The following is a 27,702-nucleotide window of genomic DNA, read 5'->3' on the forward strand; positions in this document are numbered from 1 at the left end:
GCTACCTGGCTTTTCATTATGGTTTTAGTTTGCGTTTCCCTAGTAAATATGATAATGACAATTCTCTACATTCTTATTACCACTGGCATATCTTTTTTTTTTTTTTAAGTTTTGTTTTTTATTTGAAAGGCAGAGCTATAGACAGAATGAGGTCTTCCATCCACTGGTTCACTCCCCAAATGGCCACAATGGCCAGAGCTGGGCCAGGCTGATGCCAGGAGTCAGGAGCTTTCTCCGGGTTTTCCAAATGGGTGCAATGGCCCAAGCACTTGAGCCATCTTCTGCTTTCTCAGGCACATTAGCAAGGAGCTGGATCAGAAGTGCAGTAGCTGGGAATCAAACCAGTACCTATATGGAATGCTGGCACTGCAGGTGGTGGCTTAACCTGCTATCCCACAATGCCGGCCCCTGGAATATCCTCTTATTAACTAATTAATTAATTTGAAAGGCAGAGTGACAGAGAGAGAGAGATACCTATCTGCTGGTTCACTCCCCAAATGGCCAAAAACAGTTAAAGCTCGGTCAGGCTGAAGCTAGGAGTGAAAAACTTCATCTAGGTAAGATGGTAGGGATCCAACTAATTGAGCCATCACCTGCTGTCACCCTAGGTGTTTATTAGTAGGAAGTTGGAACTGGGAACAGAGCCATAAGTGGCATTTTTTTTTTTTTAAGATTTCCTATTTATTTACTTGAGGGGTAGAGTTACAGACACAGAAAGAGAATGACAGAAAGGTCTTCCATCTGCTGGTTCACTCCCCAAATGGCTGCAATGACCAGAGATAGGCTGATTTGAAGCCAGAGCCCAGGAGCTTCTTCCAGGTCTCCCACGTGTGTGTAGGGGCCTAAACACTTGGGCCATCTTCTGCTTTCCCAGGCCATAGCAGAGAGCTAGATCAGAAGATAATTAGCCAGGACACAAGCCGGCATCCATATGGGATGCTGGTGCCACAAGCAGAAAGCCTGGCCTACTATGCTACAGCGCTAGCCCTACAAGTGGCACCTTTACAACTGCACCAAATACCTCCCCCACTACTAATAGTCTTTGCTCTGAAATCTACCTTTTCTGATATTCATGTAGTTCATAAATCTTTAAAGGATTCATAAATATTTGGGGGGAAAAAGATGCTGCCCATGACACCTGTGTCCCATGTTGGAGTGCCTGTTTCCACAACATGGCTCTGTTCTCAATTCCAGCTTCCTGCTAATGATCACCTAGGCTTCTTTTGAACTGAATGAGACATATAGTATATCATGTTCCATCTTTTTACTTTCAGCCCATCTAGGTTTTCCAAAAGATTTATTATTTATTTGAAAGGCAGATTGAGAGAGAGAGAGAGAGAGAGAGAGAGAGAGAGAGAGAGAATGAACCGATTTTCCACTTGCTTCTTCATTCTCTAAATGGCTCCAATGATGAGCTGGGCCAATTCAAGCCAAGAGTCTAGAGTTTCTTCTGGGTCTCCCATGTGGGCACAGGGGCCCGAGTGCTTGGGCCATCTTCGGCTGCTTTCTCAAGTGCTTTAGCAGGGAGCAGGATCATAAGTGGAGAAGCCAAGACCAGTGCTGTGGCGTAGTGGGTAAAGCTGCCACTTGCACTGCTGGTATCCTACATGGGCACCAGTTCAAGGCCCTTCTGTTCCTCCTCAGATCCAACTCTCTGCTGTGGCCTGGGAAAGAAGCAGAAGATGGCCCAAGACCTTGGGCCCCTGAACCCACATGGGAGACCCAGAAGAAGCTCTTGGCCTCTGGCTTCAGATTGGCCCAGCTCTGGCCATTGTGGCCATTTGGGGAGAAACCAGTGGATAAAAGATCTTTCTCCCATCCCTCCCTCTTTCTGTCTGTAACTCTACCTCTCAAATAAATAAATAAATAAAAATCTTGAAATAAAAAAGAAGTGGAGCAGCCAGGTCTTGAACTGGTGCCCATATGGGATGTCCACATTGCAGGTGGCAGGTTTACCTGCTATACCACAGCACCAACTACCATATATAGTTTTAAAGTTTATTTATCTGAGAGGGAGAATGATGGGGGGGGGGGGTGGAGAAGCAGAGAGAGAGGGAAGGAAGGAGGGAGAAAGACAGACACAGAGATCTCCTATCCAGAGGGTCACTCCCTCAATGCCCACAACAGCACAATAGCAATCTGGAACTCAATCTGGGTTTCCGACATGGGTGGCAGTGAGCCACCATTGGCTGTCTTCCGGCAGGAAGCTGGAAAGTGGAACAGAGCTGGGACTCAAACACAGGCAACACAAAATGGGATGTAGACATCCAAAGCAGTATCTTAACTACCGTGCAAACCATCTGCTCCTAAGGTCTTTTTCTACCAATTCCACTGTCATTTTTGGGTTTGTGTCTACTGCTTGTTTTTCCAGCTCATTGATCATATCATCCTGCTTTTCTGCATACCTGATAACTACTGATTGAATCCAGAGCTTTGTGATTAGGTTTCTGGGTACCGGATTTTGTTGGTAGACAAAATAAAGGCAAACATGGAGGGGATCTCTCTGGAAATTTCTGGTGTTCTCTCTGGGCAGTTCCTAGTTTTTCTGGACTCTGATTCTTCTCAAACTCTGATCTCTGTCTCAACTCTGAGGTTGCCAGGCTGTCTTAGTCCCCTTTTCTTTTGCGGAAGCCTGCAAACTGACTCTAGGCAGTAAGCCAGGGCAATTGCAGGGCTCACCTTGTCTCCTTTCTCTCACAGATCACATTCCCTATTGTCAAATGTTTCAAACTGTAGTTTCCTATATTTTACCTAGTATACTTGTTGATCATGGCAGAGGGGACAAAAGGGAGGAAGGGAAGAATTCTAACAGCTAACATTTATGGAATGTATAGTGTGTAGTCAGGTTTTTTACTAATCACTATACAATATAACAACAATTTTGTAAGGAAAGCAATGGAATTATCTTTGTTTTACAGACAAGGAAATTGAGATTCTGAGGGGTTAAGATACCATAGTTGGTCTAACAATATTTCACAGAAGTAGCTTTCAAATTCTAGTAGCCTAAGCTCTAAATAAATCACTGTTGGGGCTGGTGCTGTAGAGCAGCAGGTTAAGCCATGGCCTGCAGTGCTGGCAACCCATATGGATGCTGGTTCGAGTCCTGACTGCTACACTTTTAATCGAGCTCCTCGTTAACGCACCTGGGTAATCAGCAAAGGATGGCCCAAGTCCTTGGGTCCATGTATCTACATGGCAGACCCAGAAGAAGCTCTTGCCTCCTGGCTTCGGCCTAGCACAGGCCTAACCATTGTGGCCATTTGGAGAGTAAAGCAGCGAATGGATGATCTCTCTCTAAAGCAGTGAATGGATGATCTCTCTCTCTCTCTGAACAAATGGATGATAACTCTCTCTCTCTCTCTCTCTCTCTCTCTCCTTCTGTATCTCAGTAACTTTACCTTTCAAATATATACATCTTTAATAAATCACGTTATAATGGTCACACTGTATGTCTGAAGCAAGAATGAGAAGATCAAGGGGCAAGGACTGTTGGCATGTAATAAGATAAATCAATAACCAAAAGAAACAAAGAATCTGAGTAGACATTCTCCAGAAAAAATAAACAAATGAACAATAAGCACATGAAAAGATACTTCACAACAGGGTGCCGTGGTGCAGCAAGTTAAGCTGCTGCCTGGGATGCCCACGTCCTATTTGGAGTGCTGATTCAAGTCCTAGCTACTCTGTTTCCAATCTAGCATCCTGCTAATGCATCCTGGGAGGCAGCAGATCCTGACTCAAGTACTTGGGTCCCTGCCACCCTAATGAGATACTCAAATAGAGTTACAGGCTCCTGGTTCAGTGTGGCCCAGCCCTGGCTGTTGCAGACATTTGAGGAGTGAACCAGTGGATATATTTTTCCCTGTTTCTGTCTTTTAAGCAGATGAAAACAAATAAAAATAAACATCACTAGTCATCAGGGAAATGCAGGTCAAAACCACAAAGAGATGCTATTTCACAGGCACTATGACGTCTAACAAAAAGACAAAGAATGACAAGTGATGGCGTGAATATAGGAAAATTGGAGCCCTCATACATTCTGGTGGTATTGAAAAATGGTGCAGCTACTTTGGAATGCAATTTGGCAGTTGCAGTTCCTCAAAAGCTTGAATGTAGAACCATCATATGACCCAGCAATTCCATTGTTAGGCATAAAACCAAGAACTGCAAACACATGTCCACACAAAAACCTGCACAAAGAGGCTAGCATTGTGGCAGACTAGATTAAGCCACCACCTGTGATGTTGGCATGCCATATCAGAGCACCAGTTCAAGTTCCAACTGCCTTGCTTCTAATCCAGCTCCCTATTAATGTGCCTGGGAAAAGGAAGATGGCCCAAATATTTGGGGCCCTGGCCACACATATGAGAGACCCAGAAGGAGCTCCTGGCTCCTGGCTATGGCCTGGCACAGTCCTGGCCATTGAGGCCATTTGGGTAGTCAATCAGCAAATGGAAAATCCTCTGTCTCTGGCTCTCTCTTTGTCATTGTGGCTTTCAAATAGTTGAAATAAATCTTCAAGGATACAGAAAAAAAAAAACTTGCACACAAATATTTACAATGGCATTATTTATTTATTTATTTTTTGACAGACAGAGTTAGACAGTGAGAGAGAGACAGAGAGAAAGGTCTTTCTTCCGTTGGTTCACCCCCCAAATGGCTGCTGTGGCCGGCGCGTCTCGCTGATCCGAAGCCAGGAGCCAGGTGCTTCTCCTGGTCTCCCATGCGGGTGCAGGGCCCAAGGACTTGGGCCATCCTCCACTGCTTTCCCAGGCCACAGCAGAGAGCTGGACTGGAAGAGGGGCAACCGGGACAGAATCCGGCGCCCCAACCAGGACTAGAACCCGGGGTGCTGGTGCCTCAGGCGGAGGATTAGCCAAGTGAGCAGTGGCACTGGCCAACAATGGCATTATTTATAATAGCCCAAAGTGGAGACAATCTAAATAGCTATCAACTGATGAAAAAATTGTAGTGTGTCTGTATTATGGCATATTACCTGCAGTACAAAGGAATGGATTACTGATATGTGCTATATAACATGGATGAAACTTTAAAACATTACGTTGAGTAAAAGAGGCCAAATATTGCATGATTCCATTGATATGGTAAGTCCAGAATAGAGGTATCTACAGATAAAAAAAGTAATCAGTAGTTACCAAGGATTGGGTGAAGGAGGTTGGGGAATGGCTGCTAATGGGCACAAAGTTCTTGAGGGGGCTGACGAAAATAGAATTAGATATTTGTGATGGTTGTAGAACTTTGTGAATTAAACCAATGACTGTGTATTTTAAAAGGGTGAACTGTGGGGTAGGTATTTCATGAGGCGGTTTAATATGCTGTTTGGGACCCTGGCATCTCATATCTGAGTGTCTAAGTTCAACTCCTGACTGTACTTCTGATGCAGCTTCCTGCTACAGCACAGCCTGGGAGGCAGTAGGCTATGGCTCAGTACTTGGGTACCTGCCTCCCAGATGGGGTACTTGGACTGAGTTCCCAGCTACTGTGTTTGGCTTGGCTCAAAATTCACCCACGGCTTATGGGCATTTGGGGAATGCAGCAAGTAGAAGATCTATCTTCTCTATCTGCCTTTCAAATAAATAAGTAAAAGGGTGAATTTTATGGTATGTGAATTATCTCTCTATAAAGATGTTTTTTAAAAAGGAAGATAAGAGATATTCTTGGGGCAAGCGCTATGGCACAGCAAGTAAAGCTGCCACCTGTGGTGCTGCCATCCCATACTGGCACCAGTTTGAGTTCTGGCAGCTCCACTTCTGATCCAGCTCCCTGAGAATGTGCCTGGGAAAGCAGGGGAAGATGATCCAAGTTACTGGGGCTCTGCATTTATGTGGGAAACCCAGAGGAAGTTCCTGGCTCCTGGCTTCAGATTGCATGGGCCCCGCTCAAGCAATCATGGCCATTTGGGGAGTGAACGAGGGGATAAATGACCTCTCTCTCTGTAACTCTGCCTTTAAAATAAATAAATAAATCTTAAAAAAATATAGAATATCTCTCTTGGCTTTTTTTAGCCTTCCCAGTTAGGCACAGTAATGGCAATTTAAGATCTTAACAATAAAACAGTGAAGCTATGCAGTTAAAGAGAGCCCACATGCCCATTCTTGCTTCAATTTCCAAGTCTCATAATTCGACTGACACATACCTACAAAGGTTACCTTTAGAACCACATAGGACAACATATGCTCACCACTGCGTGGACGGCTTTTCCTCAGCCGGTAACAGTCAAGGCAGACCCCAAATCCACATTTGCGACAAACCCAGTGGATGTTGAAGAGAGTTGTTTCACAGACATCACACATCTCCCGTACACCGCGCACAGCTCGCTTCCACGCCACTTTCTCTGGTGGACAGAGAACGAAGTTCAGGTATTAGCCATCCTAACAAGCAGCAAAAGACCCCAATTCCACATTCAAGCTGTTCTAGTATTACAAGGGTTTATGATAATATGATTTAACCTAGGGTCCACAGAGAATTAATGCTACATGTTAATAAGCAAGATACTGTAAAATTTCCCACTGGGTAGTTTGAGATAAGAGGATTCTTCTGCTGAAATTTAGGGTGTAATTTCGTGGTATAATTTCTCTTGGTTTGGAAAAGGGAGTAATAGCTTATAGACATGGAAATATGATCAATGTCTGAATAATGTGGGTTCTCCTGTGAAACACAGCACACAGTAGAATTTCATTTATTCACAAATCATAGGGTACTGTTTATTGAAAGTGGTTCAAAGCAAACTGAAAATATTTAGGCCAAACCACACCCAACTGTCTTAGACTGAATGAGGTCTGCTGGATACAGTTAAAGCCTCTGCTACAGGTTGGTACAAAGAGAAGTCTTGAAGCTTTCATTCATCCACAAAAAATGCCACCTGCCACTTCTCCCAATCCTCCTTTAGGTGAAAGAAAATCAAAGTTTTGAAGTGGGAGTGCCTGGAAGACAAGCAAGAGGGTCCTTACGGTGTGGTTCCACCATCATCATAGCCTCCTTCTCAGACATTACAAGCTGGCAGAACTGGTCCCCAACATTGGCCAGGATGTATTTTGAGGTCTCTAGGTCTATCCCTTCTGCTAGGGAGGAAGAGGGAATCCACAGGTTCATGGCATCAGGATCACTTTGCTGAGGGCTTAGAAATCCCTCCACACGAAGTACCCCCTTTCGAGTGAAGATCAACCTGAGACAGGAAAGCAGACAGTGAAACACAGTAATCCTTTGGTATCCCAGGGGACTGATTCCAGGGCATTCCCTTCAACTTCTGGGATGCTCAATCCCTTGTATAAAAGGGTACAGTATGTGCATAGAACCTGTATACATCTTCCTACATGCTTTAACTCATCTCCAGATTGCTTCTAATTCCTAATACAATGTCTATGCTACGTAAACAGTTGTTACACTGTATTGTTTGGGGCACAATGACAAGAAAAAAATCTCTGCATGTTCATCACAGCTCTATTTTTTTTCTGAAATACTTCTGACCTATAGTTGGCTGAATCTGTAGATGCATTAGCTGCGGATACCAAGGGCCAACTGCACAAGCAATGCAAACTAACATGCATGTAAAATACTAGAACCTGAAATGATACTTAATAGTAATCAAGCTAAGAATTTTCACGATATTTAACCAACACAGTACAGTCATCCCTTGGGGACTGGTTCTAGCTCTCCTCAGCATGTGATATAAAATATATGTGAGATACTTGAGATAAATTCGTAGATGCTCAAATCCCTTAGGTAAAATTGTATAGTTTGCATTTAACGAATACACCCTCCTGTGTATTTTTTTTTTTTTGACAGGCAGAGTGGAAAGTGAGAGAGAGAGAGAGACAGAGAAAGGTCTTCCTTTGCCGTTGGTTCACCCTCCAATGGCCGCCGCAGCTGGCGCGCTGCGGCCGGCGCACTGCACCGATCCGATGGCAGGAGCCAGGTGCCTATCCTGGTCTCCCATGGGGTGCAGGGCCCAAGCACTTGAGCCATCCTCCACTGCACTCCCTGGCCACAGCATAGAGCTGGCCCGGAAGAGGGGCAGCTGGGACAGAACCGGAGCCCCGACCGGGACTAGAACCCGGTGTGCCGGCGCCGCAAGGTGGAGGATTAGCCTAGTGAGCCGCGGCGCCAGCCCCTCCTGTGTATTTTAAATTATTTCCAGATTACTTACAGTATCTAATACACTGTAAATGCTGTGGAAATAGTTTTTAATACTATATTGTTTAAGGAATAATGACAAGAAAAAAGTCTCTGCATGTTCATTTATCAATGTTGTTGGCTTAAATCTGTTCTCAATCCATGGTTGAATCTGTGAATGCAGAACCCATATGTATGGAGACTTAATGCACACAGAGGACCAACTCTGTTCTTTGCTAATAGAAAAGCTTGTTAACACTCAGTAGGTTTCAATTCTTTAAGAAGCTGTTACCAAAGTTATTAGTTTTTTTTATCCACCTGTTTTACACCTGCCCCTATGGCACTGAATGTGACCAGAAATAAAGACATTAATGCCTCACACTTTATACACTGACATCCACCTACCTCAGGCAATCCCATAATATTGCCTGACAGTCAGTATGGTTTCCTGGTGCACTCCCTCTCCTAGATACCTGTTTCATACCTTCTGTCTTTTCAAACCTCCAATATTTATCGCTCCACAAGCCCTCAATTCCTACTCCACTGAGTAGGGAGGAGTCAGAGAACTTCTACAGCAGGCTTTCATCACTCTACTGTACTTTACTGCAACTGACCCTTGTACTCCCTTTGATCTGCTACTCTGAACTACAGCTGCAACTAAGACTGCTTAACTTCCATTCTCCAAGGACAAAGCCACATGTCACTTCAAAATCCAAACTACTAAACTATAGAGTTTTGGCAAAGACTTGAAGCAAATAGGTAAAGGAAAGTGAGGAGGAAGACGGTGAGATATTTAAAAATTCAGAGAAGAATCGAAGATATGTGTCACTAACAAAAATTGGGAATGGAGGCAAAGATAGGAGTCTGGGTACCTCCGGAAGTGAAAAAAGCGGCAGGCTACAGTAGAATCATCTTGCTCCTGTTCCTTAAACTTCCGATACCGCTCCAGGCGACACTCGCGACACTTGTGCAGGTGAGGCGCCACGTTGATGCATGACCCATCCTGCAGGAAGGGTTCTCCAGACTGCTTCAGCTTCTTCACTTTGCTCACATCTTTCAGCACTGACTGGCCAACTGTGGCAAGGGATGGAGAAGAGGATGTCATGAGAGGAAAAATAGAGCCCAATGAGCTGTCCTCTTAGGGAAAGACATTTGCCCTGATCTAAGCTACTCTTTACTGCACTGCTTGGGCATGTACTCAGTAGGGACCCAGAAAGGGAACAAGGAGCCCTTAACTGGGAACTACAGTACATGAAGAATTTGTGGGAAGTGGCCCACTGCACAAAACAACTCTGACTGTAAGTATTAAAAAGCCAAGGGGACAGAAGACCTTAGTCTCTCAGGATCTGGCTATTCTGTTAATTAATCTTTAGCTCCCATGGGATACAGATTCCTAATGAAAACAGCTAATTTTACCTCCAGATTTTCTCTTGCACACTTTTGGACTATAATCTCACATCAGAGAAAGTTGATGGGAGAGGTGTCAAAATCCTTATGTGTGTTTCACAAGGGAGCAATCTGAGGGGGATTCTCTTTGCTTCATCAGTTCTACAAAAAGCTGCTATGTGGAAATGGAGACCGGTTGTCAATAATGCCTCCGAAGTAAGTTAAAAACGATGGGCCAAGGCGAAGAAAAAAGGGCTAAGATAAACACAAGGAAATAGTTCCTGACCAAAAGTAACACAATGACAAAGATCAAGAGTCCTCTTCTGTGGGATTATCATTATATGGGACAGGTATCCCTCCTAGAGTGCTGATTTAGATGCAATCCTGCCCTAAACCAGGTCTGATGAGGGGCCTCTCTGCTGGGCCCTTTTGGCTCTGTAATTCCACGAGATTATAGAACTTTCCACCAAAGCGACGGCCTCTTTTGCACAAGAGCACAACAGGCATTGGAAGCTAATGCCATGCAAAGCCCATGTACAGCCCCAGCAGGATCACCTTTCAGGGGGGCGGTCCGAGGCCGGCCCTTGGGGGCCTGCTTTCCTTTGCCTTTGCCCAGCAATAGCTCAGCACTGCGTTCCCCGTTGGGGCCCAGTTTCCCCATCAGGTGCTCCGGAATCCCCTTCAGGCCAGTCTTGGCCTGCAGCTGCTCCTCAGAATCGCTCAAATCTGACAGGTCACTGTTGGTGCTGGAGTCCGAGTCCTGTCTGCAAGCCAAGCTTCGCTCATCCAGTGAGAACCTTTTCACAGCTTCAAAAGGAGCTTTGTTCTCCTGTGAAAAATCTGCCGGGGAGGACAGAAAGCCGCCTGAGTGCCTGCCAAAGACGTTACTAAAGGTTTTGAGGAGGGGATTGTCCTGCTGCCCAGGAGCCACAGTTGGCCTCTCCTCTGTGGGGCTGGAGGAGAGAGTAGGCATCTCAATGGGCTGGGAGAGGCTGCTGGTGGGAGAGCTGGAGCGGCCATTGCCCATGGCAGAGAGGGTTGGGCCCCCACTGGTAAGAGCTGAGCCGAGAACACCAGACACCAGCTTGGAGGAGTCAGTTGTAATGAAGAGGGTTTTCTTCTTTGCTAAAGACGCCGAATCTGCAGAGTGAGACTCGGACCAGCTGGGTGCTGCCTTGGAGGTGACAGTGGTAGCAGAGGAAGAGCTACCTGATGCCTGAGATGCAAAGCTGCTGAAAGGGCTATGTTCGACTTTCTCCACAAATGCCAGGAAAGGGTTAGAAGGCTCTTCTCGGGACAGTTTGGGGGGCTGTAAAAATAGATTTTCATGACTCTCTGGGGTACGGTTATTTAGGAGGCTCCTTGGGAAGGCTGGAGTGAGGGTAGGCATGGACTCTGCAGGCACTTTCCGGTCCACAGAGCTACCGGCCTTAGAGCCTGGCTTAGTATCTGCTCCAAGAGCGGATCTGCCCTTACACAGGCCTGAGCTCAGGCTCTCAAGGCTTTGTTTGAATGAGTCCCGACTAGAGGAATCATCAGCCAAACTCTCTGAAACCGTAGTGAAGTAGTTACTGGTGGGTAAAGTTTGGGACATGCATTGAAAAAACAAGTTTTTGGAGAGATCAGAATCTTTCTGAGACTCTGGTGCAGGGCTACAGCCAAAAGAAAAGCCCAAAGGTTTGTTCTCTGTGGCTAGAACTCCATTGGATTGACTCCTTCCACTTCCAAAAGTCAAAGGTTGTGAAGAACTTGGGAGGGATGCTCCAAATCCAGAAGAGGCCAGAATAGAATTTCTTGAATTCTGAAAGGAAGACAGCTTGAGTTAGTGATGCTGGTTACTCAAGATGACCTAAAGATCTCTTTGTTTGACCTAGCTATTGCTGGATCAACATTTCTCGTCAGATGATTAACTTTTCTCTGTCACATTTCCACAGATCTGCTCTTGGAACTGGATTTTACCAGCAATGGGGAAGAAATCTGCCAAAGACCACAGAGAGGGCATCTTTAGCAAGGGGAGCCAGAAATAGCAAGATGTCATTCATCCTGCCACTCCCTTGGCTGTTACCCAGTTGGCTGGCACAGTTTTAGGTTGTGGCGGCAGCTTCTTGGTATCCATAGTATCACAAAGTAGAGAGTCTCCACTAGGGAACTGTGGGAAAGGGTTCCTGAACATGAACAATTTTTAATCTAAAATACACCTAGAGACAGTTGGAAAGAGCAATCTATTTCAATGACCTTAAAAGCTATTAGTAAATATTTAAGCTACTAAAAACTGCCCATCTTATAAAAAGTGACTTTAGTCCCATGATAAGCATATTAATATATTCTCTTAATTAATTTGGAATTCCACAAGATGGTTCCTTATGGAATGAAGCCATCCATTTATGGGTTCAAGTTAACCTAAAAGTTGCATCTTGATTAATATTATATTTAACAACACTAAGTCAAAGGAAAACATACTATTTATTGAGATCTTTTATTGTAACTAGGAGTTAACAAGACTCTGGAGGTGAAATGTATAGACTGTCAATATCTGCCAAATAAAAATACAGTATAACTGGATAATGAAATGATAAAACACCTTCCTTCCCTTTTACCTTGAAAATGTTAAATTTTGGGGCTGGTGCTGTGGTGTAGCAGGTAAAGCTGCTGCCTGCAGTGCTGGCATCCCAAATGAGTGCCAGTTCAAGTCCCTGCTGCTCTACTTCTGATTCAGCTCTCTGCTATGGCCTGGGAAAGCAGTAGTCTATGGTCCAAGTGCTTGGGCCCCAGCAGCTGCATAGGAGACCCGGAAGAAGCTCCTGGCCTCTGGCTTCAGATTGGCACAGCTGCGACTGTTGTGGCCATCTGGGGAGTGAATGAATGCATGGAAGACCTTTCTGCTCTCTCTGCCTCTACCTCCCTGTAACTCTGCCTTTCAAATCAATCAATCAATTTTTTAAAAAATAAAACATTAACTTTTACATGTGAATGATTATGTGGATAAAGGACACTTTCACATATATTATAGACCCCAATACATATACACAGATAGACACCCATAGATATATAGAGCTCTTACTTAATACTTGTTAATTAAATAAAATTCAGATCCTAACACTTGATTTGTCAATCAGATTACTATAAAAATTAACTTTCAAGTAGTAGAGGATAATATCCCTAAAAAGAAATTTCAAAATATTAGAAATAAAAATTATTCCACGGTGCTTAATGAATATGGGGGTTTCCTTCTGGGATGATGAAAATTCCTGGAACCAGATAGTGGTGATTATTTGATCAGTGTGTATACATGAAATTAACCAGAATTGCACATTTTAAAATGGTTAAAATAGTGAGGGTCAATGGTGTGGAGCAGTGGGAGAAGTGTTGGCCTGCACTGCCAGTATCTTATATGAGCATCAGTTTGAGTCCAGCTATTCCATTTCTTTTTAAGATTCATTTATTTATTTTAAAGTCAGAATTACACAGAGAGAGAAGGAGAAGCAGAAAGAGAGGTCTTCCGGCTGGTGCCACGGCTCACTAGGCTAATCCTCTGCCTGTGGTGCCGGCACCCCAGGTTCTAGTCCCAGTTGTTCCTCTTCCAGGCCAGCTCTCTGCTGTGGCACAGGAGGGCAGTAGAGGATGGCTCAGGTCCTTGGGCCCTGCACCCGCATGGGAGACCAGGAGGAAGCACCTGGCTTCTGGCTTCAGATCGGCGCAGCGTGCTGGCCGCAACACACCGGATATGGCGGCCACTTGGGGGTGAACCAGTGGAAAAAGGAAGACCTTTCTCTCTGTTTCTCTCTCTCTCACTGTCTAACTCTGCCTGTCAACAAAAAAAAAAAAAAAAAAAAAAAGAGAGAGAGAGAGAGATAGGTCTTCCATCTGTTGGCTCACTCCCCCAACTGATCGTAACGGCCAGAGCTGTGCCGATCTGAAGCCAGGAGCCAGGAGCTTCCCTCCAGGTCTTCCCATGTAGGTGTAGGGGCCCAAGAACTTGGGCCATCTTCCATTGCTTTCCCAGGCCATAGCAGAGACTGGATAGGAAGTGGAGCAGCTGGGACTTGAACCGGCACCCATAAGGGATCCCAGCACTGCAGGCAGCAGCTTTACCTACTATGCCATGGCACCGGCCCCCCAGCTACTCCACTTGTGATCCAGCTCCCTGCTAATCTGTCTGGAAAAACAGCAGAAGATGACCCAAATGCCTGTACCCCTGCCACCTATGTAGGATCCCTGGATGGAGTTCCAGGCTCCTGGCTTTAGCCTGGCCCAGCCCTGTCCTGGCCATTTAGGAAGTGAACCAGTGGATGGAAGGTAACTCACTCTCTTTCATGCACGCATGTTTCCCTCTCTCTCTCTTTCTCTCTCTCACCTTCTCTACATCTCTAACTCTGCCTTTCAAATAAATCAATCTCCTAAAAATTTGTTAAAATGGGAAATCTTATGTGTATTCATTTTTAAAAAGATTTATTTATTTAATTTAAAAGTCAGAGTTACACAAAGAGAGAAGGAGAGGCAGTCAGAGAGAGAGCGGTCTTCCATCCACTGGTTCATTCTTCAATTGGCTGCAATGGCTGGAGCTGTGCCAATCTGAAGCCAGGAGCCAGGAGCTTCTTCCAGGTCTCCCACACAGGTGCAGGGGCCCAAGGACTTGGGCCATTTTCTACTGCTTTCCCAGGCCAAAGCAGAGAGCTGGATTGGAAGTGGAGCAGCCGGGTCTTGAACCGGTGCCCATATGGGATGCCAGCACTGCAGGAGGCAGCTTAACCCAGTACACCACAATGCCGGCCCCTATTTTTTCAACTTTATATTTATTTTCTGAGATAACATTTTTAAGTTACATTATAGTCAAAGGCTCAATGGCTTTACTAAATAAAAGAGTTCAACAACCAAAAGGGGCTGGTGCTGTGGCACAGCAAGTAAAGTCTCTGCCTGCAGTGCTAGTGTTCCATATGGGCACCAGATGAAGTTCCAGCTGCTCCACTTTTCAACCAGCTCCCTGTTAACACACCTGGGAAAGCAATACAAGATGGCCCAAGCCTTTGGGCTCCTATATCCATGTGGTAGACCCATATAAAGCTCCTGGCTCCTGGCTTCAGTCTCGCCCAACCCTGGCCATTGGAGGTGAACCAGCCGATGGAAGACTTCTCTCTGCCTCTCCCTCTCTGTAACTCTTTCAAATAAATAAATAAATAAATCTTAAAAAATATATATATATATATATATATATATATATATATATAGTATATCAGGAAAACAGGCAAGAGCAGTGTTATGTGTATTTTATTCTAATTAAAAAGAACTAATCAAGCTAAACAAAAGATTTTTTTAAAACAGAGTTTTAATTTATTACAGTTATTTTTTAAATATGCAAGAGGAATCAACATTCATGCTCTCTTTTGAGCATGATGCAGAGGTATAAACACCAGGCAGCCTATTTATGGCTAGCCTCCAATTGACATCTGCTACCGAGATGGCTTCAGACACTTTAGAGTTAAAAAATTAAAATTCATTTTCTTCCCACTAACCAATAAGCAGTGACTTAAACCCCTTCCCCAAAAGAGAGACGAGAACAGACAGACAGAGGCCTGAGGTTCTGCTGTTGCAGGATTTGGCAAGGAGCCTTGACACCTGCATGACTGCAAGGAACTGGCATGGGTAGTAGCTCATGTTACACTACTAACGTTACCCTTTAAAAATACACACATGAATGAAAAATAATTTGGATGGCCTTTCATTTTCTTTCAAATGATTAAATTCCAAATCCTTTTCTTATAAGAGAGTGATGACAAATTGATTTGAACTCAATTTTTAGGACAAGAAGTTTCCTGATGGCTATGTCCTTATTGTACATTAGACATTGTAATAGAAGCATTCATTTCTATACTTTTAAATCATATCCCTGGAGAAGAGTCAAGTTGAAACATTAGCAAAATGACTGTCTCAGAAATTTCTCCAACCTGTTCACAAGAAATACTTTTGAATCTACATTTCATCTACTCAGCTTTGCCACTTCAATAATAGCAGTTTTCGGGGAATCTCTTCTCAAAGCATATAAAATTTGATCTACTTTGTAAGCCTCATTGACATTCACACTGTCTTTGACATGGAGTTGATTTTAAATAACTCATGCACATACAGGAAATTCACATAAAAATCCTCACTTGGTTCTCTTGGAAATACTGGTCAATGACAGAGAGCAAACCATAAACACTGTCAAATTCACATTTACAGGCCTTCTCCTCTTCTGCCTGGACATACCATTTCCTTCCCCATCCCTATTCACTAGGGATTACCATGTTCATGTGCAGAGGAGGAAAAATCCGATGAAATGCATATGCCATACTTTATCTGGCATCTTCATAGCTGAAATGGTTTCATTTTAGGATGTAAGCTCCTTCAAACAGGGATTTCATTTATTTTATTATATACACTATTTGGCACACAGTAGTTTCCTATATATAATTTTTCAATTATCACTACACATTTCATCTTTGTAGTTTATATTTTAGCTCAAGTTAACAGTCCCTTTTGGGGAAAAAAAATAAGGCTAGCCCCATAAACCACACTCTGGTGATCAAAATCAGTCAGTAAGACTACAAGTGATTTTGATATTGTTTCAAGTTTCAACTGGGGAGCCAAACTGATGTTAAATTACTCTTAAGCAAAGTTTCATTTTAGCAACAATGTATGCAAATCAAATGAACAAGACGGTAACAGTAAACTGGTTACTTGAGATTGATGCCATAAAATTTTCCAAAACAAACCTTTATGGCCCTACCACATGATGGAAAGCAACCTAGCCTCAAGGGAAAATATCACAGAAAATGATGAACTGAAAACAGAATAACAACAGCTTGTACACATAACCATAATCAAAGTGTTCACTATCACCAACATTGTAATTCATTAATCTTACCTCTCATAGGACTGGTGGAGGCTCAATCACTATGTGAACTAAATAGATAACTCAAGCTAAAAGATCCCCCACCAGATCTATTTTAACATCTCATTACATTGGGTTGTATTGTATAATCATTTTTTGATGAGACCAATTGTTCAGGTAACTTCTTAAGAGCTGAAGAAGTTACTAAAACATACGCATTTGCCCAATGAGCAGTAAAGGACTATCCAGAGTATAATTTCAGCACATCTAGCAAATATTGCTTCCCTGTGGCATTTGGGATGTATTCTAGTGTGTTAACATAGAAGCGTGAAAGAGTAACCCCAAACTTGCAAATCTGCCCCTGAAGCAACTCACCTCTCCTGAGGCCTGCGACCAGCTGCCTTTCTGTTTTTCCGGCCCAGTCCCAGCTGTAAGGCCAGTGTCTGAGATCCTCACTGTGGTTGGCGTGGAGCTGGCGGTAGTGACCACAGCTGAAGCCACCATTCCCTGGCCAACTTGTTCCAGTGTTTTTCCTGCCTCTTTGATTTCGGTTCGACCCACCTCTGGGGCCAAAGGTGTCTGACCTGCGGCTGTAGAATATGGAGTGAAAGGTACAGGTGTGTCCCCACCTACAGGCTCATCCTGCACCACCAGAGTCCTGCCGTTTTCTTTGGTGTAAGTGGCAAAGCGAATGTTGCGGTTAATCTGGGGGACAAATGTAGATGGTTGCTGCTTGGCTCTCTGATCCAGCCCTGGCTCTCCACTGGCATTCCCTCCTTTCCAGGGCCCTCGGCTTGCCTCACCTCCATCGCTCCCATTACTGTCTACTTCACCCCTGTCTCCTTTTAATTTCTTTGATGCAGGGTCACACCCAGAGTCCGAAGCACTTTTTCTCCTCCGGCCATCTTTCCCCTCTATGCTCTCTCTCTTCTTCTTTCCTTTGGAAGATTTTACTGCTTTTAACGTACCCCCCTACAAAACAAAATTCAAAAAAGATTTATTACAAGGGACCTTTCATCTTGTGAAAACCATAAACCATTAGCTTTCCCATCTCTAGAAGCAAAGCAGGCACAGACGCCAGTTCCAATGCCAGCTCTAAGACACACCCTTTGTCAAAAAAGCTCCAATCTTCCTGCAACTCAATTCACACACACATTTAAAATAACATATATTAGAGGTTAACTCACTTGGTAAACCTCCTGAATAAAACGCATTACTTCCTCAAATGGACCTTTTTGAGGGTTTTAACAATTTGTTGAATTTCTTTTATAAAATAGACTGCGAGAGCTAGGCTGGGCATTCATACGTTCCTTGATGAAATAATTTGTTTTATTACATATTTATCTCCTTGTTTGACAGAAACTTGCATTTCAAGTACTGAAATCTCATTTTACCAGAAGTCCCTAAAACCAGCATTTGTGAATGTGACCAAAGGAAAAGTAAGTCTGACAGACAGGTTTGTACTGCTTATATACAGACTATAAATCATTAATCTCCAGACCTTACTTCAAAGTATTAAAGGAAGGGGTAGGTGGAAGCAAGTCACCAAAAAGTCAAATCAGTTATATCTTCTAATCATCTCAGACTATCTCATGAAATCTTACATGTCTTATTTGAAGGGCCAGAAAATCTCCAGAAATATCACATTACAAGGGACAATTCTTATCTCTGAATAAAACCCTTCCTTGAGAATGAAAAGAGTACGGGGGAGTGGGACACAGCTAACCTTCTCTAGAGCAATCTCTGCGTGGCAAAGACTTATACTCAGAAGGTTTTAGACTGGTGTCTCACTATGAAGCAGTTATTTGTTTTGGCTTTGTTCAGGAATGTGTGTTTGGGTGGTAACAAGCTAGTGACACATAGTTATTTAGCCATTCATATTTATCAATTAATTTACTTTTATAGCTCTTGAATATTTAAGATTCTCTGCAGAACTGTATGTTTATTATAATCATTATTATACCTGTTATAATGGATAATTTTTCAAATTTTATATATCTGCTTGCCAGTATATATACATACATATATTTTTATTTGTTGTCTTCATTTCTATCTGTTCTCTTTTAATTTTATTCTACAACTTTAAAATGAAGCGCAAGATTTACTTTCATTTTCCCACATTTCTGGTAGTATTAATCTAAGACTGTCAAATCTATTGCTCAGGAACTGTTTTTTGTTTGTCTGTTTTTGCTAAGCCCTATTTTCAATTGATCCTCTTTTAAAATTTTATCCTTTCTTCAACTTCTATCACTACATAGTTTTTAATGTTGTGAACTACATAAGTACAATCAGCAAAATTTGTTCTTGCTTGCTTGCTTATTCATATTCATACTTAAAGGAGATAAGGTGATCACAGATCTCTAAGACAGGTTAATGAAAGCCTGGCAGAACTATCAATAATCATAATTTTCCAGCCAAGAAAATAGTCACATCCTGGCAAAGCCAAAAAGGGAAGAGCCAATCTCTGTTGCAGATTCCATCTCTAATTCATCCAGTCCCCTGCAGAGTCTGACTCACAGCAACCTCTTACTGTTCATTAGACAACAACTTATAGGTATGTCTTACGTATAGCAAGCTACTCACACATGAGTAGGCAGCCTAGAACACTGAGATCAGTACTCTCTAGTTACACTTGGCTGGTTGAATAGTACCTTGCATGCAGTAGGTGCTTAATTAACAAATAAAGAAAGTAATAAAAATGGGGCCCAATATACCATTCAAAGTAATAGGTGTTTTCATCCATGCAGATACAGTCAAGAAATTTATTCTATTTGTGGTAATATAGTAGAGAATAAAGTGTTATTAAATTCATGCTTGATTCTTCTTTTCCTACTCTGTTCTTCATTATCAAGTGAAGATTAACTGGATAATGATGGGGAAGAACTGTACACTTAGCAAGAGTGGCCAAGTCAGCAATATTTACAGAAGTGCAAAGATATGATGAGGAATATGTGGACAATTGGCCAACTCAAGGAAATTCACACAGGATTCCTTGATTGGAGTAGGCACAGATTTATAATGGTTTTTTTTTTTTTTAGGCTATGATCATTCTGAATGAACCAAGAGTAGACCTGGTTTATAATGATTCAGAGCAATCCACTGTGTGCTGAGCAATGAACCAGGCACCTGTTTTCTTTGATTCTACTTGCGAATACAAAAGGCAGACTCCCTTGGAGCTCACTGCCATCTTATGAGGGGATAAAAAGGCCACATCTGGTTCTTCAATTCTTGTAACTGGGTAGGTCATGAATATTCATGAATTTACTACTGCATATTACAGTGTTAACTGTCTACAATCTTTCAAATATGCCTGTCCTAAGAGAATAAAGCAGTTAGCCCTAGGATTTTAAAAGTAACTAGGGAACACAGACATTATTAAAACAGTTTACTCAAAATAGGCCTTCTTCTTGAGACTATCTCCCATAACTAGACAGACTGTGAGCAGAGTTAAATAACCCAAAAGCATCCACAGAAAACACATGAGAAATCTACATGACAAGACAATGCAAGCTCATGAGTCTGCTCAAAGATTCCATCTATTACCATACCTCACTTTGAGGCGTCGAGTTATCCATCAGCATCACATGGATTAGTCTTGGATCTACTGACTTGATCTCACCACTCTACAGTATCAGCAGGACAGCGGAAATATGAAAAAGGAGGAAAATATTCAATGTCTGTCCACCAAGACATAATTTATATATTCTCTTAATCCATATGGTTATCTCTATCATTTCTACTTCCCCATTAGAATGAAAGCCTTATGAGAGCAGACATGTCAACTCCCTCATTCGCTGCTACAATGACCATTGCTATAGTGATAACATCTGAAATAAGATCTGGAATACAGTAAGTATTCAATTATTTGTTAAGTTAATGAATGAAAGAATTGAGTTCAATGCCGTAGTGTGTCTTTTAGATGTTAATTTCAAATTCTCCATTCTATATGAAACCCAAATCTTCAGTACCGGCAAGCAGTATAAGTATCACTTTACTATTAAAGGGAAAAAAACCTTTGGTGGGGAGGGATTTGACAAGGTGCCAAATTCATTATGCATATCCTTTGACCTAACAGTTAAATACCTAGGAATTTATTCCAAAAAACAATAAATGTTCAAAAATGTTCAGTGTGGCATTACTTGTACAGTAATAGTGAAAATACTGATAATAATTTAATGTTCATCAATTTTAGATTAAAGTAGTTACGATACATCCATTCAGTGGAATAGTCCACATCTATTTTAAAAGGATGAGACAGATCTCTATATTTACATGTTATATAAAATTAAGTAAAAAAGATAAATTATATAACCTTATATATGATGATATTTGTTCCTAAAGTGTGACATAATTATGTATCACATAAATACACAATATAGAGGCAGGCATTATGGCACAGTGGATTAATGTCTGTGTCCTATATTGGAGTGCTGGTTCAAGTCCCCATTGTCCCACTTCCAACCCAGCTCCCTGATAAGGCATCTGGGAAAACACTTAGGATCCTGCCATCCAAGTGAGAGACCTCGATTGAGTTCTGGGATCTGGGCTTTGGCCTGGCCCAGATCCAGCTATTGTGACCAGTGGCCATTTGGGGAGTCAATCAACAGATGGAAGATCTATTTCTAGAATACACAACATATAAATGTCATTATATATACAAACACATTCACAAATAGAAATTATTTGGAAGAATATGGAGTGATTTTTGCCTAGGCACATGGGTGGGGAACCTTTAATCTGCCAAGGGCCATTTGGATATTTATAACATCATTCGTGGGCCATACAAAATTATCAACTTAAAAATCAGTTACTATATTTATTGAACTTCGAGCCCTGCCTGTAGTTGCCTTGGCAGGGTCAGACCAAATTATGGAGTTATACTCTAGGCCCACATTCTAGACATTCCTCACCCCTAGTAGGGGAATGGACAGTTTTAGCACCTACTATAGATAAGTATATTTTCTGAAATTTGGAAATGAAGATTATCTTAATATTTTTAATTGGATAATTAAAAAAAAAATTATGCTTGCTGGCGCCAAGGCTCAATAGACTAATCCTCTGCCGGCACCGGCACACCTGGTTCTAGTCCCAGTCGGGGCACCGGATTCTGTCCCGATTGCCCCTCTTCCAGGCCAGCTCTCTGCTGTGACCTGGGAGTGCAGTGGAGGATGGCCCAAGTCCTTGGGCCCTGCACCCACATGAGAGACCAGGAGAAGCACTTGGTTCCTGGCTTCGGATCAGCGCAGTGCACCGGCCACAGTGGCCATTGGAGGGTGAACCAACAGAAAAGGAAGACCTTTCTCTCTGTCTCTCTCTCACTGTCCACTCTCTCTGTCAAAAAAATTAAAAAAAAAAAAACAGTTATGCTTATATTTTATGTGACTGCTAAGGGCAACTCTGAAATGAAGGGTATCATAAATGCCTATTTGTTTGCCTCAAAATACTCATCTATTATTTTCTTAAATAATTCTCTATGTATCTCTATATGCTACATTCTTTCTTTTTTTCCTTTTTCTGTATGTGAGAGGCAGAAACAGAGAGAAAAAGAGAGGTTCATGGGTTCACACTTCAGATACCTGGAATAGCCAGGGGCAGCGGGGAAGGTAGTTGAAACTGGGAGTCAGGAAATCAATCCAGGTCTCCTACATGGATGGCAGGAATCCAACTACTTGAGCCATCACTGCTGCCTATCTGGGTCCAAATTAGCAGAAATCTGGAATCAGGAGCTTTAACCAGGAGACAAACCCAGACACACAATGTGGGACATGGGTGTCCTTTTCAGCATCTTAAGTGTTAGGCCAAACACCAGAGGACCCTCTGTTTATTTTTGGAAACAATTCATTTGTTTTAGCATCTAGGATACAGCAGCAAAAACCTTACAGAAACAAATGTTGACTAATACTTTCTACTTTTGACGAACCAACTACTAACCTTTATGAAAATATAATAAAATGTTAATAACAATTTTCATTTGCATATTATTTTACAGATACTAGAGAACTTTTAAATACATTATGACAGTCCCCAAAGTAGTGCTGTGAGGTCAGTGGGAACTTTATATAATTATCTCCAACTTACAGATGAGAACAGTGGGACTGAGAAAGTTGAACAGCCTTACACAGTGCCATACTATCATAAACCAATAGAACCAGAGAAGGAATTCAAGTCTTCTTATGTGTAATGAAGTGTTCACCTTCCCTACCCCAGTGTCAGGAATGGATGGACCGTAGATGGATAGACACAAAGCCTCACCTCAGTAACAGACACATCCATAAGACGCGTGATGGAGTCTTGATGACTTACGACACCGTAGAGCCACCCCTCTTCCCCCTCTGGTTGATATATTTTGACTCTGTGACCTTGAACACTATAGGGACCTAAAAGAGAGATTAATCAGCACTGAGTAGTTTTGGCTAAGCTATACTTCATAGTTGTTTCTAAAAGAAGAAGGGCAATTGTATGATGTAAACATTTGGTGCTTTCAGATCTCAGCAAGTCCAGATCTATTAAACTCAGAAAAAGTAAACATAAATGATTTTTCTGAGTGATCTCCCTAAGTTCTTCATATATTTGGAGATTCCTTAAAATCTCAGAGGCCCCTGATTCCACCACTTCTTAATCTTTCAATTCTGGAGGTAACAGGAAGGGAAAGATAACCTATAAGTCAAAAACTACAGAAAACATGGAAATGCACTCAGATACATGACATGTACATGAAAAAAGTGGGAAACCACTAAGTTAAATGTGCTACTATGTTAAGTGACTGCAGAAATTTTATATGACCATTAATATTCTGCTACCTGACTTTCAATAACAGTGGGTAAAGAGTTCAATTTATGAGTTTTGCAGCCCCTGTACTAATAATAGTCGAAACAAATATGCACCTGTCTTTCTAGGAATGCAGAGTTTCAAAGATACTATTTTATCAGCAGGTAATGTTACCCTGCGATTTCAGCTGGCCCACCAAGAAGGGCAGTTTTTCTATCCTATATTTTTATACATTTGAGGTTATATGGCTAAATCATTACTAATTTTAGATTATTCTCTCTCAGAGCTATAATTAAGATTCTTTAATTTTTATATATACACTCACACTCCCCACCTCTCCTTCTGTCCAATTTTCTTTTCTGCTACCAATTTTTCTTCATATTCTTTCTTCTTCCATATCTTTCCCAGGTTACTAAACATCATTTTACCCCACATCTTCCTTCCTCAATAGGTTGTTTTCTTACCTTTACCTATTTGTATTTATTTTGACAAAAGAGAACCAAGAACAGTTTTTCACTGAAAATTAAGATTATCAGGAGGCCAAGGAAGTAAGGGGAGTGGATGTACAAGACGAAGAGAAAGATAAATGAAACAAGTCTATCATTCATGTAGAATCTTAGGTAAAATCTGTATGTCAACTTTAGTAACAATTTTTTGTTCTTAAAGATAACATGCTGTGAATGTGAATGAGTCTGTGGATGCAATGTTTTATGAATACACTTTGCACACCAAGTTATTTGTTGGTGTTAACAATCTTTAGTTCTTGAGAAATGTGCATACAGTATAATCAAGAAAAATAAGATTTTTCATCTCAAGCTATATCTCCATTGTCTCAACATAGTGTTTAGCACATGGTAAGTCTTTAACACATATTTAAGAAATGAAAAACCCTTGGGGCTGGCACTGTGGCACAGCAGGTTAACACCCTGGCCTGAAGCACCAGCATCCCTATGGGCGCTGGTTCGAGACCTGGCTGCTCCACTTCCGATCCAGCTCTCTGCTTTGGCCTGGGAAAGCAGTAGAAGATGGCCCAAGTTGTTGGGCCCCTGAACCCACGCAGGAGACCTGGAAGAAGCTCCAGGCTCCTGGCTTTGGATTGGCACAGCTCCGGCCGTTGTGGCCAATTAGGGAGTGAACCAGAGGATGGAAGACACCTCTCTCTGCCTCTCCTCTCTCTGTGTAACTGTGTAACTCTGACTTTCAAATACATAAATAAATCTTTAAAAAAAAAAAAAAAAGAAAAGAAAAACCCAAAACCACAAATATCATGTTTTCTCTTGGTAGTTAACATATGGAGTATAAAAATTGGATTTCATATCATTCGGTATAGTTATAAATGGTATTTAATTGAATCATATCATGTAAATGACAATCTATTCTTATTTCACATGTTAAAAAAAAGAAATGGTTAATCCTCCGCCTGCGGTGCTGGCATCCATATGGGTGCCGGGTTCTAGTCCCGGTTGCTCCTCTTCCAGTCCAGCTCTCTGCTGTGGCCCGGAAGGGCAGTGGAGGATGGCCCAAGTGCTTGGGCCCCTGCACCCGCATGGGAGACCAGGAAGAGGCACCTGGCTCCTGGCTTCAGATTGATGCAGCGTGCCGCCTATAGCGGCCATTTGGGGAGTGAACCAATGGAAAGAAGACCTTTCTCTCTGTCTCTCTCACTGTCTATAGTTCTGTCAAATAAATGGAAAAAAAAAAAAAAAAAAAAAAGAAAGAAATGGAAGGAGAGAATAGTGAGGACTCTTGGACTACTAGTAATGCTTTGTCCTTAAGGTGGGTGTTGGTTAAAAGTATACTTATTGCATTTCTTGGTAATTATTTTAATAAAATATTCAAAAAAGAAATGAAAAATCAACAGAAACTCGCAAGAAAACTGTGGGCATGAAATCAGAATGGAAAGGAAACACTAGTCTTAGTGAGAGCCCATGTTTCCAGCCTATTCTAGAGATTCAGCTAATTGAAAATACTCCATCTCCTCCCACAAAAAGAATAATAAATGTTTAAAGTTGTGTGGTGTCCCATTCTATCACTCAACATTGGCCATTCACTTGATTCAGTATTCAGGGACAGAAGACTACCCATTCTTACCTCGGCTGAATATCTCTTGTAGCCTTTGGTCACTGATCAAAGCATTAACTGTTTCTCTCAGTGCAGCATGTTCCAAAAGAATCTGGTTTTGGCTCTCTGTTCCCATCTGGTAAAGATAAAAGAAAACAACTGGGGTGGGAAGGAAGTTATAGGGGGAAAAAGCCACTGCCATCCAAAAGCTGTACTTTGGAAATTTATATTTATTAAATAAAAGTTTAAAAAAAGAAAACAACTAAATATTAAAATGAATAGCATAGGAGAAAATATACCCTAAGGAGCTCTATACCAATATTTTTTTAAGATTGTCTGTAGAACTCATCTTATGAGTTGCTTTGCAAAAATTAAGAATACTAAGATCAACTGGGCTTAGGAAATAACACATGTAATAGCATATTAAAGCTCTGAGAAATCACATAGGAAAGAAACTTATTTTGGACAGTGTTTCTCATACTGATTTAACCATGAGAATGAGGACAACCAAGGAGGAAGATATATCAACAAAGAAATCATCATTAATATCTCAAAAAACACAGTTGAGGAAATAATGCTGTTGGCTGCCACAAAACTTACGGAAATATCCTAATTTTTAACCTTCAGTTAGCAACCCTTACAAATAAAAAATGAATACTACCCTTCTTAAATTCTGAAATTGCAACTCAGATGTTAGTTGTTTAAGCTACTAACATCCTTTTCCTTTCTCACTACTAGCTTTCCCCTTTTCTTCGTCATTCAATAATTCATTCTGCCTGAAACCAGCCCAAACTCCCTCAGCCTACCTGCCACTAATGTAAACAGAGGCCCCTCAGACTCAAGTTACAGAAGAGCCATCTCAGGAAAGCAACCTCTTTGGAAGAGACTCTTAGAAGTGTGGTCTTAAGTCTTGGTGGTTCAGGGTATGATGGAGGTGGGCAGAACAGGAAAGAAGCTTCAAGGGAACATGAAATGTACTTTTCTAGGGAACATGAAACTTTAAAAGGATTAGGGGAATTTATAGGCTAATCCTCCGCCTTGCGGCACCGGCACAACGGGTTCTAGTCCCGGTCGGGGCACCGATCCTGTCCCGGTTGCCCCTCTTCCAGGCCAGCTCTCTGCTGTGGCCAGGGAGTGCAGTGGAGGATGGCCCAAGTTCTTGGGCCCTGCACCCTATGGGAGACCAGGAGAAGCATCTGGTTCCTGCCATCGGAACAGTGCGGTGCGCCGGCCGCAGCGCGCCTACCGCGGCGGCCATTGGAGGGTGAACCAACGGCAAAAAGGAAGACCTTTCTCTCTGTCTCTCTCTACTGTCCACTCTGCCTGTCAAAAAAAAAAAATTTCTTAAAAAAAAAAGGATTAGGGGAATTTATGGGTGGGAGTAATAAAGAAATGCTGAATGAAAATAGGAAATACTCATATCAACAAAGCAATCAACAAGGAGGGAAACAGCAGGCTCAGGACTAGAGCAAGTGTTAAGTACCTGGAACAGGTGCAAGCCATTAGCATCTGACAGGAATCGAAGCTCTCGATCCAGAAGGTATTCAACTGGAACCACAGAACCCAAACCCAGTTTATCTACTAGAGGAGTGAAGGTCTGTGAGGTACAATGACAAGAATTTTATTAGAACTCTGAAATGAAAATATGTAACAATTCAACAGAATCTCTCTACTTTAGAGAAAGCATTCCCTATTATTAAATCTTTCATCCCTGTGGGGGAGATAAGCTAAAGCATAAGTCCTTGGAAACATTCCCAACTTGGCAGCTGTCCTTCAAATAATCATAGGAGCAAACTAAACCAGAAAGGCAACTCAATACTCTTACTTACGGTTTAAAAAGACAACAGGAATGAGTAACTCCAAATTCTCCCTAGGTATCTGACTAATCTTGCCAGGCTTTACGAAGTCCAAGCTTCAATAAATTCCCAGAATAAAGAGCTACACTGTTGGGGCACTACTGTTAAGCAGCTGCTTGGAATGCTGACATGCTATCTATCAGAGTGCCTAGATGAAATCCTGGCTACTCTGTTTCCAATCCAGCTTCCTGTTAATGCACATTCTAGGAGGCAGCAGATGATGGCTCAGGTACTTGACTCTCAGCCACCCACATGGGAAACATGGATAAAATTTTAAGCTCCAGGCACGGGCCTGTCCCAGCCTTGGCTGTTGAGACATTTGGGAAGCGAACCCATGACTGGAAAATCTCTCTCTCTGCCTTTCAAACAAATAAAAAGACATAAATATAAAAAAAGATAAAATTGTAACTTACAGTGTAGAAAGTATCACTGATATAATAAATAGGTATGTGTAAATTCTTATTATTTCATAAGTAACTAGATTCCATATCCACATATAAAAGAGCTTCAACAAAAAGTTCAATTGGAAAGTGGCCTTAATAACAAATGAAAGAAGGCAGATTACTAAGTGATGACATGTACAAACAATAGGTAAATATGTTTTAAAAAGTGTCAGAGGAGCCGGCGCCA

At 42.0% G+C, this 27,702-nt stretch overlaps 1 protein-coding gene across 1 annotated transcript in view; it reads right to left on the bottom strand.

Annotated features, from left to right (window-relative positions):
• The window catches only part of KDM3B (lysine demethylase 3B), an 82,242-nt gene that overhangs the window by 30,223 nt on the left and 24,317 nt on the right, over window positions 1-27,702 (bottom strand). The window contains exons 3-11 of the mRNA XM_062189070.1: window positions 26,700-26,813; window positions 25,247-25,352; window positions 22,640-22,764; window positions 19,936-20,010; window positions 16,763-17,359; window positions 10,075-11,320; window positions 9,006-9,207; window positions 6,972-7,186; window positions 6,203-6,355 (exon numbers count right to left, since the gene is read on the bottom strand). Of these exons, the coding sequence (XP_062045054.1) occupies window positions 6,203-6,355; window positions 6,972-7,186; window positions 9,006-9,207; window positions 10,075-11,320; window positions 16,763-17,359; window positions 19,936-20,010; window positions 22,640-22,764; window positions 25,247-25,352; window positions 26,700-26,813 (2,833 nt within the window). The remainder of the gene's footprint in view (window positions 1-6,202; window positions 6,356-6,971; window positions 7,187-9,005; window positions 9,208-10,074; window positions 11,321-16,762; window positions 17,360-19,935; window positions 20,011-22,639; window positions 22,765-25,246; window positions 25,353-26,699; window positions 26,814-27,702) is intronic.

Source organism: Lepus europaeus, chromosome 4 (assembly GCF_033115175.1).
Source record: "Lepus europaeus isolate LE1 chromosome 4, mLepTim1.pri, whole genome shotgun sequence".
In the NCBI taxonomy this organism is placed as follows: Eukaryota; Metazoa; Chordata; class Mammalia; order Lagomorpha; family Leporidae; genus Lepus; species Lepus europaeus.